This window comes from Procambarus clarkii, chromosome 29, assembly GCF_040958095.1.
Source record: "Procambarus clarkii isolate CNS0578487 chromosome 29, FALCON_Pclarkii_2.0, whole genome shotgun sequence".
Classification (NCBI taxonomy): Eukaryota; Metazoa; Arthropoda; class Malacostraca; order Decapoda; family Cambaridae; genus Procambarus; species Procambarus clarkii.
In genome coordinates this window covers 8,821,151-8,840,213 of record NC_091178.1, presented here as the reverse complement: position 1 = coordinate 8,840,213, position 19,063 = coordinate 8,821,151, and the positions used below count along the sequence as shown (strand labels likewise).

Genomic DNA, 19,063 nt, shown 5'->3' with positions numbered 1-19,063 from the left:
CCCCCCCTCTATACCATACATCCATAACTCCATCGCTCACCTAGTGAGGGAGTTATGGATGTATAGCATGGATGGATGTATGGCATCCATAACTTATGAATGAGTTATGGATGTATGGCAACTCTCCATTATTTTAGGAGTTCCCTTCATTGTATTATGTCGACCTGGATACCACACCAGGAGCCAGGAAGCCAAACACAAAGGCAGATCGTGACTGCAAAATGGGATGGAGGGGGGGGGGAGAAGGAGGCGGGGAGACAGTTCCACGTGTCGTTGACGCTTCTTGCGAAACCAGTACATCTGAACTGAACGTTATTTGCTTTATCGTCCCTGCAGCTGCTATATTCATCACCTGGACTCTCATCAGTGCCATAAAGACCTTCTTTACCATCACAACTTCTCTATATAACCAATTCCTACACCAAGATAACTTGATTTATCAATACCATGTTATCATGATTCACAACCAGGGCCTCATTAGCTCTGGACAACCGCCCCCCCCCCCGTCATCACAATGACTCATGCCCTGTTACCTAGCAGTAAATAGGTACCTGGGAGTTAGTCAGCTGTCACGGGCTGCTTCCTGGGGGGTGGAGGCCTGGTCGAGGACCGGGCCGCGGGGATACTAAAAGCCCCGAAATCATCTCAAGATAACCTCAAGATAGTCTCATAGCCTATCACTCCAGCGTCACCTCTCCAACGGCTGTTCTCTTAAACTCAACCACTGGATCTTCCTGGTGTGTGTGTGTGACGCCTCTGTGTCTCTAGTTGTCATCTGTGACCGCACCTTGTGTGCTCTCTCCAACATTTTTACTGTCAGTTGCCCTTTAGAATTCTATATGTTGTGTCTCTGTCTCTCTCTCTCTCTCTCTCTTTCTCTCTCTCTCTCTCTCTCTCTCTCTCTCTCTCTCTCTCTCTCTCTCTCTCTCTCTCTCTCTCTCTCTCTCTCTCTCTCTCTCCCTGTGTACTTAGGCACACGTTTGCAGGAAAGATTTAGCTCTTGAGCGCAGTCTTTCGACACAATTGCTCTAAAGTCAAACTAGTGATGTGCTGAGTATGTGCTGCGGGCAGCTCAGGTCCGCAAGCTGTCTTGAATGTCAGCCTTGTTACCTTGTGTCTGACTCACCCCCCCCCCCACACACACCATATATTGAATGCGGACTCCTGGTCGTACCAAATACAGTAAAGGTCCATAGGTAACTCTCTAAATATTGGAAATGGATTGCATCTTTAGGGAGCCGGTCGGCCGAGCGGACAGCACGCTGGACTTATGATCCTGTGGTCGTGGGTTCGATCCCAGGCGCCGGCGACAATGGGCAGAGTTTCTTTCACCCTATGCCCCTGTTACCTAGCAGTAAAATAGGTACCTGGATGTTAAGTCAGCTGTCACGGGCTGCTTCCTGGGATGGAGGCCTGGTCGAGGACCGGGCCGCGGGGACACTAAAGCCCCTAAATCATCTCAAGATAACCTCAAGATAACTTCTATGGAACGATACGACGCTCAAAGAATACTCGTGTCTCAATCCTCGCGTGTATGGTGTTTTTATATCTAATTTATACCATGTTATGAACGAGTTGGAAACTGCGGAATGGCGACGAGGAGCGACTCACGGGAACGTTTATTTACGTTATGGAACGTTTATTTACATCACGAACGCTTATTTACATCATGGAACGCTTATTTACATCACGGAACGTTTATTTACATCACGGAACGTTTATTTACGTTATGGAACGCTTATTTACGTTATGGAACGCTTATTTACATCACGGAACGCTTATTTACATCATGGAACGCTAAAACTGAGCTGGAGACTCAACCCGCTGGTTCAACGCTGACCGGAGAGTCAGTTTCCCGGCGGAATATTTACATTCTTTTTATTTACACACTCACATTTACATAACAAACAACAACAAGCACACACTCGTCCCCTCGCAAATACACGCAAAAACAAAAGAGGCAAACACTCGTTCGCGCATCACCGTAAACAAAACACAGCTGGCGACACACCTGGGGCCAGATTCACGAAAGGACTTACGCAAGCACTTACGAACGTGTACATCTTTCCTTAATCTTTGACGGCTTTGGTTACATTTATTACACAGTTTACAAGCTTGAAAACTTGCCAATCAACTGTTGTTATTGTTATAAACAGCCTTCTGGTGCTTCGGAGCTCATTAACTGTTTAATAATTGTAAACAAAGCCGCCAAAGATTGAGAAAAGATGTAAACGTTCGTAAGTGCTTGCGTAAGTGCTTTCGTGAATCTGGCCCCTAGAATACTTCCACGCACCTGGTGGCTGAGTGGACAGCGCTCTAGGCTCGTGGGTCTAGGGCCTGGGGTTTGATCCCCGGGCACCGCCGGAAAAATAAATGGGCGGTGCTTCACCCTGAAGCCCCTGTTTCCTAGCAGTAAATAGGTGCATGGGAGTTGCTTTGTGTGTGTGTGTGTGTCCTCACCCACCTAATTGTACTCGCCTAATTGTGCTTGCGGGGGGGTTGAGCTCTGGCTCTTTGGTTCCGCCTCTCAACCGTCAATCAACAGGTGTACAGGTTCCTGAGCCTATTGGGCTCTATCATATCTACACACACACGTGTGTGTGCGTGTGTGTGCGTGTGTGTGCGTGTGTGTGTGTGTGAGTGTAGAAACACACTCGGGAAATCAAGGGATGGCGCAGAACGGGTCATCCGAGGGATAGATATAGGATCCCCCTCACATTCCGTTGCCATCTCGCAAGATATGCTCGCACTCTAGCCGCATCACCGCAGATATGCCCGGGATCACATTCTACAAGGGCCCGGATAGGGCTACGGTCTGGCTCGTAAACCGTAGCCGAGTGGGAACTAAATCAAGCCAAAGAGAGACGACTCCACAGCCCAACTCCAATGAGAAACAATGGGCAGAGTTTCTTTCACCCTATGCCCCCTGTTAGTAGTAGTAGCACGGGCTATGGTGAGCCCGTAATGACTTCTTTGGGCACTCGAGATCTGTGTTCCGTAGTTGTGCTGTTTGAACGTGGTCTGTGAGGTTGGGACACATGGGGCGCCCGTGGCTGTGTGGATAGCACGCTGGACATGTAATCCTGTGGCATGGGTTCGATTCCCGGCGCCGGCGAGAAACAAAAATGGGCAGTTTCTTTCACCCTGATGCCCCTGTTACCTAGCAGTAAATAGGTACCTGGGAGAGTGTGTGGAAGAAGAAGAATTAAAAAAAAAATTTGTAATAGTTGATTGACAGTTGAGAGGCGGGACCAAAGAGCCAAAGCTCAACCCCCGCAAGCACAACTAGGTGAGTACACACCTGCCAACCCCAGCCACCCCCTCTCTAGGACACACCTGCCAACCCCAGCCACCCCCTCTCTAGGACACACCTGCCAACCCCAGCCACCCCCTCTCTAGGACACACCTGCCAACCCCAGCCACCCCCTCTCTAGGACACACCTGCCAACCCCAGCCACCCCCTCTCTAGGACACACCTGCCAACCCCAGCCACCCCCTCTCTAGGACACACCTGCCAACCCCAGCCACCCCCTCTCTAGGACACGCCTGCCAACCCCAGCCACCCCCTCTCTAGGACACACCTGCCAACCCCAGCCACCCCCTCTCTAGGACACACCTGCCAACCCCACCCACCCCCTCTCTAGGACACCTGCCAACCCCAGCCACCCCCTCTCTAGGACACACCTGCCAACCCCAGCCACCCCCTCTCTAGGACACACCTGCCAACCCCAGCCACCCCCTCTCTAGGACACACCTGTCGACATCTCGGACCATTTGACGCGCCAATGATGAATTGTTACAACTCCAGCCAACCAGCTAGACTTCACAATATTGATCTTCCCTCCCCACGGCCTTCGACGCCCCCCCCCACCCCTCTCTCCCTATACCAGGGACCGTCATACACACCATACGAGGCTCCATACACACCATACAAGACTCCATACACCATACGGGGCTCCATACACACCATACAAGGCTCCATACACACCATACGAGGCTCTATACACACCATACAAGGCTCCATACACACCATACGAGGCTCCATACGGGGCTCCATACACCATACGGGGCTCCATACACACCATACGAGGCTCCATACACACCATACAAGACTCCATACACCATACGGGGCTCCATACACACCATACAAGGCTCCATACACACCATACGAGGCTCCATACACAGCATACGAGGCTCCATACACACCATACAAGACTCCATACACACCATACAAGACTCCATACACACCATACAAGGCTCTATACACCCCATACGAGGCTTCATACACACCATACGAGGCTCCATACACCCCATACGAGGCTCCATATACACCATACGAGGCTCCATACACACCATACGTGGCTCCATACACACCATACGTGGCTCCATACACACACATCCAGGGGGCTTCACCCACTAATATTACAATGTTAAGACCCAATATTAAGATTCACGACACCAGAAGCCCCCGACTTATCTAAACCCCCCTGTTCTATTACACCAGCGCACAGCTGGTCTAATAACTAGCATCCCCCCCACACACACACACATGATCACCACATACAAAATTCTCAGGGAAATTGACAGGGTAGATAAGGCCACATTGTTTAACACGTGTGGCCCACGCACAATGAGACACAGGTGGAAACTGAGTACCCAAATGAGCCACAGGGACATTCAAATGTAAATATGATAGTTCCGAGCGTAGATATGATAAGAGTTCAGTAAGCTATGGAATCTGTACACCAATAGATTGACAGTTGAGAGGCGGGACCAAAGGGACGAAGCTCAACCCCCGCAAGCACAACTAGGCGAGTACACACACACACACACACACACACACACACAATATCTATACACCAGTAGATTGACGGTTGAGAGGCGGGACCAAACAGCCTAAGCTCAACCCCCACAAGCACAAATAAGATGAATATAGGTGAGTACACCCACACACAGGACGCGACATAGTACCCAACCTTCGTACATAACTGGAGGGAAAAACTGTTTACACATGTTAACGTGTAAACACTGACTATTCCTCCTCTCACCCTCTACCTTTCTCATGCAAATACACAGGTGAGATTATCATAATCTGCTCCCAGCATCCACACCTGACAGTGGCCGGGGAACATGCTCTCCCTGCGCCGGGACCCCATATGGCACAACACAGCCCCATACTTTGTCCCAACAAAAACGGCAACAGGCTGAACAACCCAGAAAGTTTTATTCCTATTGGGGAGTGTTGTACATGCTGCTATGGCGGTGTGTTCACTCACAGGATGAGTGGCGCTGCCCAATACTGTCACTATGGCGGTGTGTCCACTCACAGGATGAGTGGCGCTGCCCAATACTGTCACTATGGCGGTGTGTCCACTCACAGGATGAGTGGCGCTGCCCAATACTGTCACTATGGCGGTGTGTCCACTCACAGGATGAGTGGCGCTGCCCAATACTGTCACTATGGCGGTGTGTCCACTCACAGGATGAGTGGCGCTGCCCAATACTGTCACTATGGCGGTGTGTCCACTCACAGGATGAGTGGCGCTGCCAATATTGTCACTATGGCGATGTGTCCACTCACAGGATGAGTGGCGCTGCCCAATACTGTCACTATGGCGGTGTGTCCACTCACAAGATGAGTGGCGCTGCCCAATACTGTCACTATGGCGGTGTGTCCACTCACAGGATGAGTGACGCTGCCCAATACTGTCACTATCGCGGTATGTCCCCTCACAAGATGAGTGGCGCTGCCAATACTGTCACTATGGCGGTGTGTCCACTCACAAGATGAGTGGCGCTGCCCAATACTGTCACTATGGCGGTGTGTCCACTCACTGGATGAGTGACGCTGCCCAATACTGTCACTATGGCGGTGTGTCCACTCACAGGATGAGTGGCGCTGCCCAATACTGTCACTATGGCGGTGTGTCCACTCACAGGATGAGTGGCGCTGCCCAATACTGTCACTATGGCGGTGTGTCCACTCACAGGATGAGTGGCGCTGCCCAATACTGTCACTATGGCGGTGTGTCCACTCACAGGATGAGTGGCGCTGCCCAATACTGTCACTATGGCGGTGTGTCCACTCACAGGATGAGTGGCGCTGCCCAATACTGTCACTATGGCGGTGTGTCCACTCACGGGATGAGTGGCGCTGCCCAATACTGTCACTATGGCGGTGTGTCCACTCACGGGATGAGTGGCGCTGCCCAATACTGTCACTATGGCGGTGTGTCCACTCACGGGATGAGTGGCGCTGCCCAATACTGTCACTATGGCGGTGTGTCCACTCACAGGATGAGTGACGCTGCCCAATACTGTCACTATGGCGGTGTGTCCACTCACGGGATGAGTGGCGCTGCCCAATACTGTCACTATGGCGGTGTGTCCACTCACAGGATGAGTGGCGCTGCCCAATACTGTCACTATGGCGGTGTGTCCACTCACAGGATGAGTGGCGCTGCCCAATACTGTCACTATGGCGGTGTGGTCACTCACAGGATGAGTGGCGCTGCCCAATACTGTCACTATGGCGGTGTGTCCACTCACAGGATGAGTGGCGCTGCCCAATACTGTCACTACGGCGGTGTGTCCACTCACAGGATGAGTGGCGCTGCCCAATACTGTCACTATGGCGGTGTGTCCACTCACAGGATGAGTGACGCTGCCCAATACTGTCACTATGGCGGTGTGTCCACTCACAGGATGAGTGACGCTGCCCAATACTGTCACTATGGCGGTGTGTCCACTCACAGGATGAGTGACGCTGCCCAATACTGTCACTATGGCGGTGTGTCCACTCACAGGATGAGTGGCGCTGCCCAATACTGTCACTATGGCGGTGTGTCCACTCACAGGATGAGTGGCGCTGCCCAATACTGTCACTATGGCGGTGTGTCCACTCACAGGATGAGTGGCGCTGCCCAATACTGTCACTATGGCGGTGTGTCCACTCACAGGATGAGTGGCGCTGCCCAATACTGTCACTATGGCGGTGTGTCCACTCACAGGATGAGTGGCGCTGCCCAATACTGTCACTATGGCGGTGTGTCCACTCACAGGATGAGTGGCGCTGCCCAATACTGTCACTATGGCGGTGTGGTCACTCACAGGATGAGTGGCGCTGCCCAATACTGTCACTATGGCGGTGTGTCCACTCACAGGATGAGTGGCGCTGCCCAATACTGTCACTACGGCGGTGTGTCCACTCACAGGATGAGTGGCGCTGCCCAATACTGTCACTATGGCGGTGTGTCCACTCACAGGATGAGTGACGCTGCCCAATACTGTCACTATGGCGGTGTGTCCACTCACAGGATGAGTGACGCTGCCCAATACTGTCACTATGGCGGTGTGTCCACTCACAGGATGAGTGACGCTGCCCAATACTGTCACTATGGCGGTGTGTCCACTCACAGGATGAGTGGCGCTGCCCAATACTGTCACTATGGCGGTGTGTCCACTCACAGGATGAGTGGCGCTGCCCAATACTGTCACTATGGCGGTGTGTCCACTCACAGGATGAGTGGCGCTGCCCAATACTGTCACTATGGCGGTGTGTCCACTCACAGGATGAGTGACGCTGCCCAATACTGTCACTATGGCGGTGTGTCCACTCACAGGATGAGTGGCGCTGCCCAATACTGTCACTATGGCGGTGTGTCCACTCACAGGATGAGTGGCGCTGCCCAATACTGTCACTACGGCGGTGTGTCCACTCACAGGATGAGTGACGCTGCCCAATACTGTCACTATGGCGGTGTGTCCACTCACAGGATGAGTGACGCTGCCCAATACTGTCACTATGGCGGTGTGTCCACTCACAGGATGAGTGACGCTGCCCAATACTGTCACTATGGCGGTGTGTCCACTCACAGGATGAGTGACGCTGCCCAATACTGTCACTCCTCGGAGCAAAATTTAAAAAAAAAATTAATTTACCCTAAAAAGTATTTTTTTATCAAAGTATTTAAAGCTAATTTTCTCTAAGGTAGAAAGGGCAGGTATGCGAGGTAGGGCGGCACGTAGGCCTACCTACCTGCCTCGCTTAGCTGCATTCCCGAGGACTAGCTCCGCCCTTTTTATTGTTCTCGTAGGCCTAGGAGCAAGGAGCATGGATGCCGACGTTCCATACACCGCCATATTTATGTAGGCCACCACAGCTGACCCTTAAAGAGGTGGACCAATAAATTCAGATTAATCTTCATGCGAATATCCTGTACATTTCGTCACTGTCATGACTCGTCTAGGAACCCACAGACGCAAATGGAAGACAACAGATAATCCAGTAGTCAAGTTCCCTGTATCCACAGACATTGAGATGTATTCTTTTCTTGTCTCAATAAACATACTTGAACTTGACTTGCTAGACAGCCATATAACCAACACACGGGTCATAAACTCCACAGTTATGGAGCGAAAGAATTGCTTTAAAAATAAACGAAAAACAGACGAATGAGACTATGCGGGCTGTGACAGGGCGGCCTACCTGGCTACTGTAGGAACCTTATGACTGGAGGCCCTTGGCAATGTCTCCAGAAGTGGTAGACGATTCAACTCTCAAGCTTCCTCTTCTCAGGGCGCGGCACAGAGAACGTGTGTACGACGGTCAACAGACGAGGGTTGTCTATGCCACCCAAGAAAGTGGTGGTCAGGAGTAACCGTGGTCGCTGTTGTACAAAGGCGACTTGAGGAACGCTTGCCCTACCTGGCCTTAAGCTGGAGGGGCCCAGGCAGACCACAACCTCTCCCATGTTGCCGCTCACCCGTATAATGGTAACTCTCCTTTTTGCTTAGCTAAATGATTTGTGGGGTTCAGTCCCTGAGCCCATTATGTGCCTCTGTAACCCTTTCCACTGTCACCCACAAGATGGGTATGGGGTGCATAATAAATGAACTAAACTAACTCTTCCACCATGGTATATAACACACACACACACGCGCGCGCACACACACACACACACACACACACACACACACACACACACACACACACACACACACACTGTTCTTGATATATGTAAATGATCTCCCAGAGGGAATAGATTCGTTTCTCTCAATGTTTGCGAACGATGCAAAAATTATGAGGAGGATTAAAACGGAGGAAAATAGTACGAGGCTACAAGATGACCTAAACAAACTGAATGGATGGTCCAACAAATGGCTATTAAAGTTCAACCCAAGTAAATGTAAGGTAATGAAACTAGGGGGAGAAAATATGAGGCCAGACACCGGATACAGAATGGGAGACAAGTCCTTCATGAGACGAACAGAGAAAGACCTAGAGGTTGATATCACGCCAAAGCTTTCTCCTGAAGCCCACATCAAAAGAATAACATCGGCGGCGTATGCGAGGCTGGCGAACATCAGAACTGCCTTCAGGAACCTGTGTAAGGAATCCTTCAGAACCTTGTATACCGCATATGTAAGGCCTGGAGTATGCGGCCCCAGCATGGAGCCCGGACTTTGTCAAACACAAGACCAAACTGGAAAAAGTTCAGAGGTATGCCACTAGGCTAGTCCCAGAACTAAGAGGCATGAGTTACCAGGAAAGGCAGCGGGAACTGCACCTCACGTCGCTGGAAGACAAAAGAGCTCGGGTAGACATGATCACCATATACAAGATTCTCTGGTATAAAACTGACAAAATCCACCAAAGAAATGCAAAGTAGACACATGAGCAATGTTCACACCAAGGAACAGTAGAACGAAGCGAATGGATGAAATCTGGAAACACAAATCAGTCAAGAGAACTTCGTAAAGACAGTTTGGAAAAGTAGTTGAAAGTAATTCGATGCTTGCTCGATCCTGCAAGTACATGGAAGCGTTTACACCAAGCACTGCGGAGACGTGAAACTGGTGGCAGGTGCCACGGTGGGAAGGTCACACACGCCGGCATGCTGTCACAACAGGTGTGAGGTGTTGCAGATAACACTAAGTAACGAGGAGAACACCTGAGCCTCCCTCCCGCTCAGGAGAACACCTACAAGCAGCACTAACATCTGACGCTCCGGAGAACACCCCACACACACACTTACCGACCCGGAGCACACAAACGACCTGAACAAAACACTTGCCCATTTGTTTCTGCCTCGTGCGGGAATCGAACCCGCGCCACAGAATTACGAATCCTGCGCGCTATCCACCAGGCTACGAGGCCCCTGTGTGTGTGTGTGTGTGTGTGTGTGTGTGTGTGTGTGTGTGTGTGTGTGTGTGTGTGTGTGTGTGTGTGTGTGTGTGTTGTTCCGGAATGTGTTCTTAATCTCATGGGGTCCTCGTCTTATGCATCTTCACTCATACAACAGAGAATTTAGTTAACAGGAAAACGATAAAGAAATGTAGAAATGTAGAAATGTGTGAATGTAGGTGGGTGGTGGTGGTGGTGAAGGTGGGTGGTGAGGCTGTGATTGAGTGCCTTCAGGAGATGGTGACGGCGATGAGCACAAGGTTTGTGTTGTTGCGAAGCACAAGACAAGGCAGGACTTTGCAGGAGTGACTTGCAGCGATGCGCAGAAGAATTGCGACGACCTTTGCCCCGGATGTTGCAACCATTAAGGAGGGTGGTAGAGTAGGCACGAGGTGTACCTGCGTTCATTACAAGTGTGAGAATAGCTGAGGTTGAAGTATGATTGGTAGAGAGGCGGTGAGCATCACATACCAAGTAGAGGGAGAGTGAAGTCTTCTCTCCCAGACTAGCCCGACCAGCGGTTCAACTCCCCCCCCCCACTCCTCGCCCAACCCACAATCACCCCCCCCCCCCGGCCCACAATCACCCCCATCCACCCCCCACCCCGGGGTCACTAGACCCATGACACCTAAGATCATTTTTCACCTCCCCCAGGCTGTGTGCCTCTCTGGCTTACGACCTTCTCTCTCTCTCTCTCTCTCTCTGTGCTCTACTTCTCCTCCACCAGAGAACCAACCCAAGTTACTCGCTGCTTCCGCTGACGTATTCACAGCTCTCATTCTCTTCGCTAAGGTCAAGGTGGCTCTTAAATGCCTGTATAGTATTGCCACGCTAAAACATTAAGACATTAGATACAAGTTGCATCGTAATTCCTTTCTCACAAGTCCCTCACAATTTTTTAAGTTATTGTGCACCCCGTACTCGTCCTGTGAGCGGTAGCGCAAAAAGCATTACAGAGGGCATAAAAGGTCTTTATTAGACCTTATCTTAAGTTATTACATAAACAATTTCGTCTATCCTTCGCTCCTTATAGTTACATGTTAGCTAGTTACAGAGAATGTTCTATTTCAGGAGCTATATATATTTACAGTAAGTCATTGTACATTAATGGTAGGTCTTATCGCTAATACATAATTGTTTGACCAATGGAGATATTACGGTCATTGGGGGAGCTGCTGTTTATTATTAGTCTTCACAATACTCTACTTGTTTCTTAATCTCATATGTCGTTTATCTACTGGGAGCGAAATATGGATACAGTGCAAGGATTTCAGGTATTTTGTCCTTGGTAATAAGATAGGTTGATGCAAGCCTGGTCCCGGGCCAGCATTTGTTCGCCAACAAAGTTTTTTTTTTAAATCTTACGCAACCCAACATACTTAATTATATATATATATATATATATATATATATATATATATATATATATATATATATATATATATATATATATATATATATATATATATATATATAACAATAGCATCATTTTTGTCTGCTGAATGCTTAGGTCTTCCGGAGAAAGAAACATTGTTTTTATTTCTGTCGCTTTAGTCCCCCGCGTTGAAGGGGAGAAATGTTAATGTGGTAACATGTGCTGTATGGGAACTACGGAAGCAAAGCTGAGGAACATTTGTGAAGATTCGAGTAGAGAAGAATTTTGGTGTACATGGGCTTTCCTTCCCCCCTAGCGCCCCCCTCCCCCCCTCTCTCTCTCTCTCTCTCTCTCTCTCTCTCTCTCTCTCTGTATGATCCTGTCTGGTGAACTGCACTTGGAAGAGGCTGCGCGAGCACGTTGTCAGCTGCCACACCTGCTTCACACACCTGCTTCACACACCGCTGCTGCCGTTGCAGGAGTGGCTGTGGTTCTGCCCCCCCCCCCCCCACACACACCCGTTACACACCCGCCACAGTCATGGTAAATAGTTCACCACCCGCCCACCTTCCGGTCTAACCTTGTTCACTGTCGTGTTGTTCAGCGCCCCACGCGGAAATACGAGGCTATGTATGCTGTTGCAACGCCGTGTTCAACACCTTCCGGTGGAAAGTGCTGGCCCATCCTCTCATCCAACCTCAACTTGCCATTTGCAGACATTTGAGCCATGGCGGGAAAAATATTCCAAGCCCAAGCCGATTGACTTGACATACATGTATGTACCAGGGGCGCGGGTCGCTGAACTAAACAAGTTGACTTGAGCCTACTGGTCCGCCGCTCTCAACCGTGATTACACAACCCACTTTCACCCCCAAGACTCTCCATGCCACGATTTGGGAAGCGAGCAACGGTGTATTCCCCCACTGTTCCCCACTCTCCCCCCCCCCCACACACACACACTAGGTGGCTAGTCCCAGGCCGCCTCCACGAGGTCACATCTACACCAGTTTCATCTGTCAGCCGTTCTATCTGCGTTCCGTAAACAGTTCAGTCGTTCAACGGATATTGCGAGATCATTCTACTAGGATTAATCCTAGTGTAGCTCTGAGGTGGAGAGGCCCAGCTCTGTCCCACCACCACACAGGGGACCAGTAACTACCACCACACTGGGCCAGTAACTACCACCACACTGGGCCAGTAACTACCACCACACTGGGCCAGTAACTACCACCACACTGGGCCAGTAACTACCACCACCACCACCACCATCACACAGGGGACCAGTAACTACCACCACACAGAACCAGTAACTACACCACCACCACCACAGAGGACCAGTAACTTCACCACCACCACACAGGACCAGTAACTACACCACACAGGACCAGTAACTTCACCACCACCACACAGGACCAGTAACTACCACCACCACCACACAGGACCAGTAACTACACCACCACCACACAGGACCAGTAACTACCACCACCACCACACAGGACCAGTAACTACCACCACCACCACACAGAACCAGTAACCAGCATCACCACCACCACCACACAGAACCAGTAACCACCACCACACAGGACCAGTAACTACCACCACCACCACACAGGACCAGTAACCAGCATCACCACCACCACCACCACACAGAACCAGTAACCACCACCACACAGGACCAGTAACCACCACCACCACACAGGACCAGTAACTACCACCACCACCACCACCACCACACAGGACCAGTAACCACCACCACCACACAGGACCAGTAACCACCACCACCACCACCACACAGGACCAGTAATCACCACCACCACCACCACCACCACCACACAGGACCAGTAACCACCACCACCACCACCACCACACAGGACCAGTAACCACCACCACCACACAGGACCAGTAATCACCACCACCACCACCACCACCACCACACAGGACCAGTAACCACCACCACCACCACCACCACACAGGACCAGTAACCACCACCACCACACAGGACCAGTAACCACCACCACCACCACCACACAGGACCAGTAACTACCACCACACAGGACCAGTAACCACCACCACACAGGACCAGTAACCACCACCACCACCACACAGGACCAGTAACTACCACCACACAGGACCAGTAACCACCACCACCACCACACAGGACCATAACCACCACCACCACCACACAGGACCAGTAACTACCACCACACAGAACCAGTAACTACCACCACCACCACACAGGACCAGTAACCACCACCACCACCACACAGGACCAGTAACCACCACCACACAGGACCAGTAACCACCACCACCACCACACAGGACCAGTAACCACCACTACACAGGACCAGTAACCACCACCACACAGGACCAGTAACCACCACCACACAGGACCAGTAACTACACCACCACCACACAGGACCAGTAACTTCACCACCACCACCACCACCACACAGGACCAGTAACTACCACCACCACACAGGACCAGTAACCACCACCACACAGGACCAGTAACTACACCACCACCACACAGGACCAGTAACCACCACCACCACCACCACCACACAGGACCAGTAACCACCACCACCACACAGGACCAGTAATCACCACCACCACCACCACCACCACCACACAGGACCAGTAACCACCACCACCACCACCACCACACAGGACCAGTAACCACCACCACCACACAGGACCAGTAACCACCACCACCACCACCACACAGGACCAGTAACTACCACCACACAGGACCAGTAACCACCACCACACAGGACCAGTAACCACCACCACCACCACACAGGACCAGTAACTACCACCACACAGGACCAGTAACCACCACCACCACCACACAGGACCATAACCACCACCACCACCACACAGGACCAGTAACTACCACCACACAGAACCAGTAACTACCACCACCACCACACAGGACCAGTAACCACCACCACCACCACACAGGACCAGTAACCACCACCACACAGGACCAGTAACCACCACCACCACCACACAGGACCAGTAACCACCACTACACAGGACCAGTAACCACCACCACACAGGACCAGTAACCACCACCACACAGGACCAGTAACTACACCACCACCACACAGGACCAGTAACTTCACCACCACCACCACCACCACACAGGACCAGTAACTACCACCACCACACAGGACCAGTAACCACCACCACACAGGACCAGTAACTACACCACCACCACACAGGACCAGTAACCACCACCACCACACAGGACCAGTAACTACACCACCACCACACAGGACCAGTAACCACCACCACCACCACACAGGACCAGTAACTACCACCACCACCACACAGGACCAGTAACCACCACCACACAGGACCAGTAACTACCACCACCACCACACAGGACCAGTAACCACCACCACCACCACCACCACACAGGACCAGTAACCACCACCACCACACAGGACCAGTAACCACCACCACCACACAGGACCAGTAACTACACCACCACCACACAGGACCAGTAACTACACCACCACCACACAGGACCAGTAACTACACCACCACCACACAGGACCAGTAACTACACCACCACCACACAGGACCAGTAACCACCACCACCACCACCACCACACAGGACCAGTAACTACCACCACCACACTGCCATGGGTCCTGACGGTTGAGCGGACAGCGCTTGGCATTCATAGTCCTAAGATTCAGAGTTCGATCCCCGGCGGAGGCAGAAACAAATGGGCAGTTTGTTCACTCAGATGCTCTGTTCACCTAGCAGTAAATAGGTACCTGGGAGTTAGACAGCTGCTACGGGCTGTTTCCTGGGGATGTGTAACAAAAAGGACACCTGGTCGAGGACCGGGCCGCAGGGACGCTAAGCCCCGAAATCATCTCAAGTTAACCCAAACACCACACAAGTCGTATTTCTTTGCCACAACCATTCAGTCAATTATTTGGTGTTCTGTAGCCTATCTAGAGGGAAATAGAGGGAAATCCTTCACGATTGTTTAATAAACATCAATAAACATCTATATAAACAACAAGGAGGGGCCTCTGATTTAACAAATTTGTGAACGATGAAAAGTTATTTATTATTTTAAAATGACGAAGTAAACAAGCAAACGAACACCATATAATCTCTCCAGCTTTAAAAGATCAGCATTGGTATTTTCCCCCTCTCAGTGGACCACTATTTCCCCCCTCTCAGTGGACCACTGTTTCCCCCCTCTCAGTGGACCACTATTTTCCTCCCTCTCAGTGGACTACTATTTCCCCCCCCCCTCTCAGTGGACCACTATTTCCCCCCCCCTCTCAGTGGACCACTATTTTCCACCCTCTCAGTGGACCACTGTTTTCCACCCTCTCAGTGGACCACTGTTCCCTCCCCCTCTCAGTGGACCACTATTTTCCTCCCTCTCAGTGGACCAGTTTCCTCCCCCCCTCTTAGTGGACCACTGTTTCCCTTTCTCTCCCTGGACCACTGTTTCCCTCTCTCCCTGGACCACATATCACTGTCAGATACAGATCATTTCAGTCAGCCAGCTTGCCAGCGGCTTTTTGGAGTGTTGAAACCAACATAGCCTCACTCTACACACCATGACACAACCTAAGCCAGCTCAAGTTGACCTTATATGCAGTCTTAACAATTAGAATACGAACTTTTTTGAAGGGGGGGGGGAAGCCTGGTGAGCAATGTGACCATCTCAAACAGCCTTAGTTGGGGTCTTCCTGCGAGACACGACTTTACAGTTATTTTGTCTTTATAATGCCTACATTAGCATACAGTATGTGGGCCGGACTTGGCTGCACTGTGAGGAAAAACCTGTTCTCGACTCAATATTCTCAACTCTTGCTCTGTGCTCAGGTCGGCGGGCCCAAGTTCAAAAGTAGGACCATGTGGGACTTTGTACACTGAACCCCAAGCACAGCAGAGGTGCTTGGGGGGAGGACTAGGGCTACAGGGGGTGGGGTCGGGGGTTTAGGTCCTGGGGGAGGGGGGGGGCCTGGGTGAAGGGGGGGTTGGACAAACGGTAACAGAAAGGAGGGAGGGAAGATCTATGACGGGAAGGGGGAGAGAATGAGCGGAGGGAAGGGAGAGAGAATGAGCAGAGGGAAGGGGAGAGAGAGAATGAGCAGAGGGAAGGGGAGAGAGAGAATGAGCAGAGGGAAGGGGGGAGAGAGAATGAGCGGAGGGAAGGGGAGAGAGAGAATGAGCAGAGGGAAGGGGAGAGAGAGAATGAGCAGAGGGAAGGGGAGAGAGAGAATGAGCGGAGGGAAGGGAGACAGAGAATGAGCGGAGGGAAGGGGAGAGAGAGAATGAGCGGAGGGAAGGGAGACAGAGAATGAGCGGAGGGAAGGGAGAGAGAGAATGAGCGGAGGGAAGGGAGAGAGAGAATGAGCGGAGGGGGAAGTATATACAATTTACGAAAAAATAAATCGATAATACAGATCAGGGAAGCAGGAGAGACCAGACAGATGATGCTGTGAAGGAGAGACGGTGATAAACACTATAGGAGAGGAAGGCCGCTTGAAAAACATGTACAAGATAATGAAAGAAAAAATGCAACTGACACGGGAAGAATAATGTACAGGTTAACATGGATGTGCTTCACTTACAGTGAGAACATTGACTGGGGCCTCGAGATGACGTCTGCATGTTATCATAACTAGACCGAGAACATGTCATTGTGTGAGAAAGCAAGAGATGGGAGATGTGGGGGGGGGGGGAGGCAACACGAACTAACTAACGAACGAACCAGCCAGCACACACAAAGCTTTGGTGACTGACGCGAAGGTCACGCGGAAAACTTACACGGGAGAAAGTATGCGACAGAAAGATGAGGAAACTTTCAATTCTAAGACTCATTTGTGAAATCGCTTGACGAAGTAGCACTGAACTATACAATGCCCCTCCCCCCCCCCCATCCCTCATGTCTATTCTACTAGCTGCCCTCCCACGTGGGGCGCTCAGGAGACAGGAGAGGACAGGCCGGGGGAGGAGGAAGGGGCAGGAAAAAATCTATGTACATCGCTCGTAGCATTTCCGGGGCTGCTTGTAGCCGGTGGCGGCGACCGTGAAGCAGCTGCATGGTAGGAGGGAAATCATGGGAGGGAGGGAACAGGACACACACTGGATACCCCTCCTGAGGGACAAGAGCCCCCCTCCCTACTCCTGGGGGGAAGGTAAGGGAATGGGGGGAGGGAGAGGGGCCATATAAAGAGCAAAATGGCGGGCGAGAGGGCGGCTGGGCGCCCCTTTGTTTGGGACCCTAACCGACCCTTCAAAGAAAGCCGGAGTGGGACAACCAGGGGACGGGTGTTAGGGGAGGCTCTTTGTTCCGTGTGGGCCTGGCATCTGCCCCCACCACCACCACCACCACGCCGCCGCTGCCGCCACGCACTCGCTCCACACTACTCCACACACTTATGCTTGCAACACACTCACTCTATGAGTACATCACGCATGTGGCACTACCGCAAGTGACTCACGCAACTCACTGGAATTTCCTTGTCGTCAACTGGGCCTTTTTTCAGTAAAAAAAAAAATAATAAACCTCCCTATAGCAGTTACATTTTCGTGGAGTTCATAATTAAGATTCCAAATACAGTGTGTAACAAAGTGAGCGTAAGAGAGAGCCGAGGGAAGATGGTAGGGTAAGAGGAGCTGTGTTTACCTTCAAGCCTCATGTAAACGGCGTGGTCAGTTGTCGGCAGCACCAGCTTCAACCATCACACTTCGGGGAATATGTCGTGGTCACGTCCGCTCACCTCACAATATCCACCTTTAGCGGGGGGGGGGGGGGACACAAGACTGTTATCTGTAGAACATTCAACGTGGTGATTCGTGTTTCCCTACACAGATCAAGGTGTTGGGGGGGATTTATATAACCTTTAAACAGGAACAAATGACCTGCGGCTCGTCGAGCACTTGACCACCACCAGGACTTCACACGAGATCGATGACTTTCCTCCGGGGGATTAAACAAAAACTGCGCACTAAATAGAGAGCTGCTTGTAAGCGAGTTGGGGGTCGTCTTAGCTTGGTGATGAGAGAGCCGCAGCAACGTGTCTACCCTCCACGACGGTCAGTCCACTAATGCTCTGTGTGGATGGATGCTGAGCTCCACAACGCGCGGACGCTCGCTGTTGCCACCTACCAATAATCCCACCTTTATCCAGGTGAACCTCTCTGTCGTGGGATGACGCTCCAACTTTACCAGTTATCTTCGTTCCGATTCCCTTTGTAGGTTCAAAGAGCATCATGTGGGTGTTGTTAGGTGTTGGATTCTGGCATAAAAGCGAGTAGTAGGTTCACCTGGATGCCTCCCTGGCGCGCCATCTCCTGCTTGCTCTGCTGCGCGCGCACCCAACTTTGTACACCGGACCCGCTTCCAAATATCCACCTAGCACACGCTAATCCAACTCGAATCTTCTTTTAATATCCAAATACTTTACCCTCATAACTCTGGGTTCGTGACTGAGAGTCGGTGCCGGTAACCAACTAT

The 19,063-nt window shown here is 51.3% G+C and overlaps 1 protein-coding gene across 2 annotated transcripts in view; it reads right to left on the bottom strand.

The window, feature by feature from the left end:
- The window catches only part of msi (RNA-binding protein musashi), a 127,572-nt gene extending 108,903 nt beyond the window's left edge, over window positions 1-18,669 (bottom strand). For both annotated transcript variants that reach the window (XM_069333421.1, XM_069333422.1), the window contains exon 1: window positions 18,233-18,669. In XM_069333421.1, the coding sequence (XP_069189522.1) occupies window positions 18,233-18,245 (13 nt within the window). In that variant the 5' untranslated portion in view covers window positions 18,246-18,669. The remainder of the gene's footprint in view (window positions 1-18,232) is intronic.
- Between the last annotated feature and the right edge of the window lie 394 nt (window positions 18,670-19,063).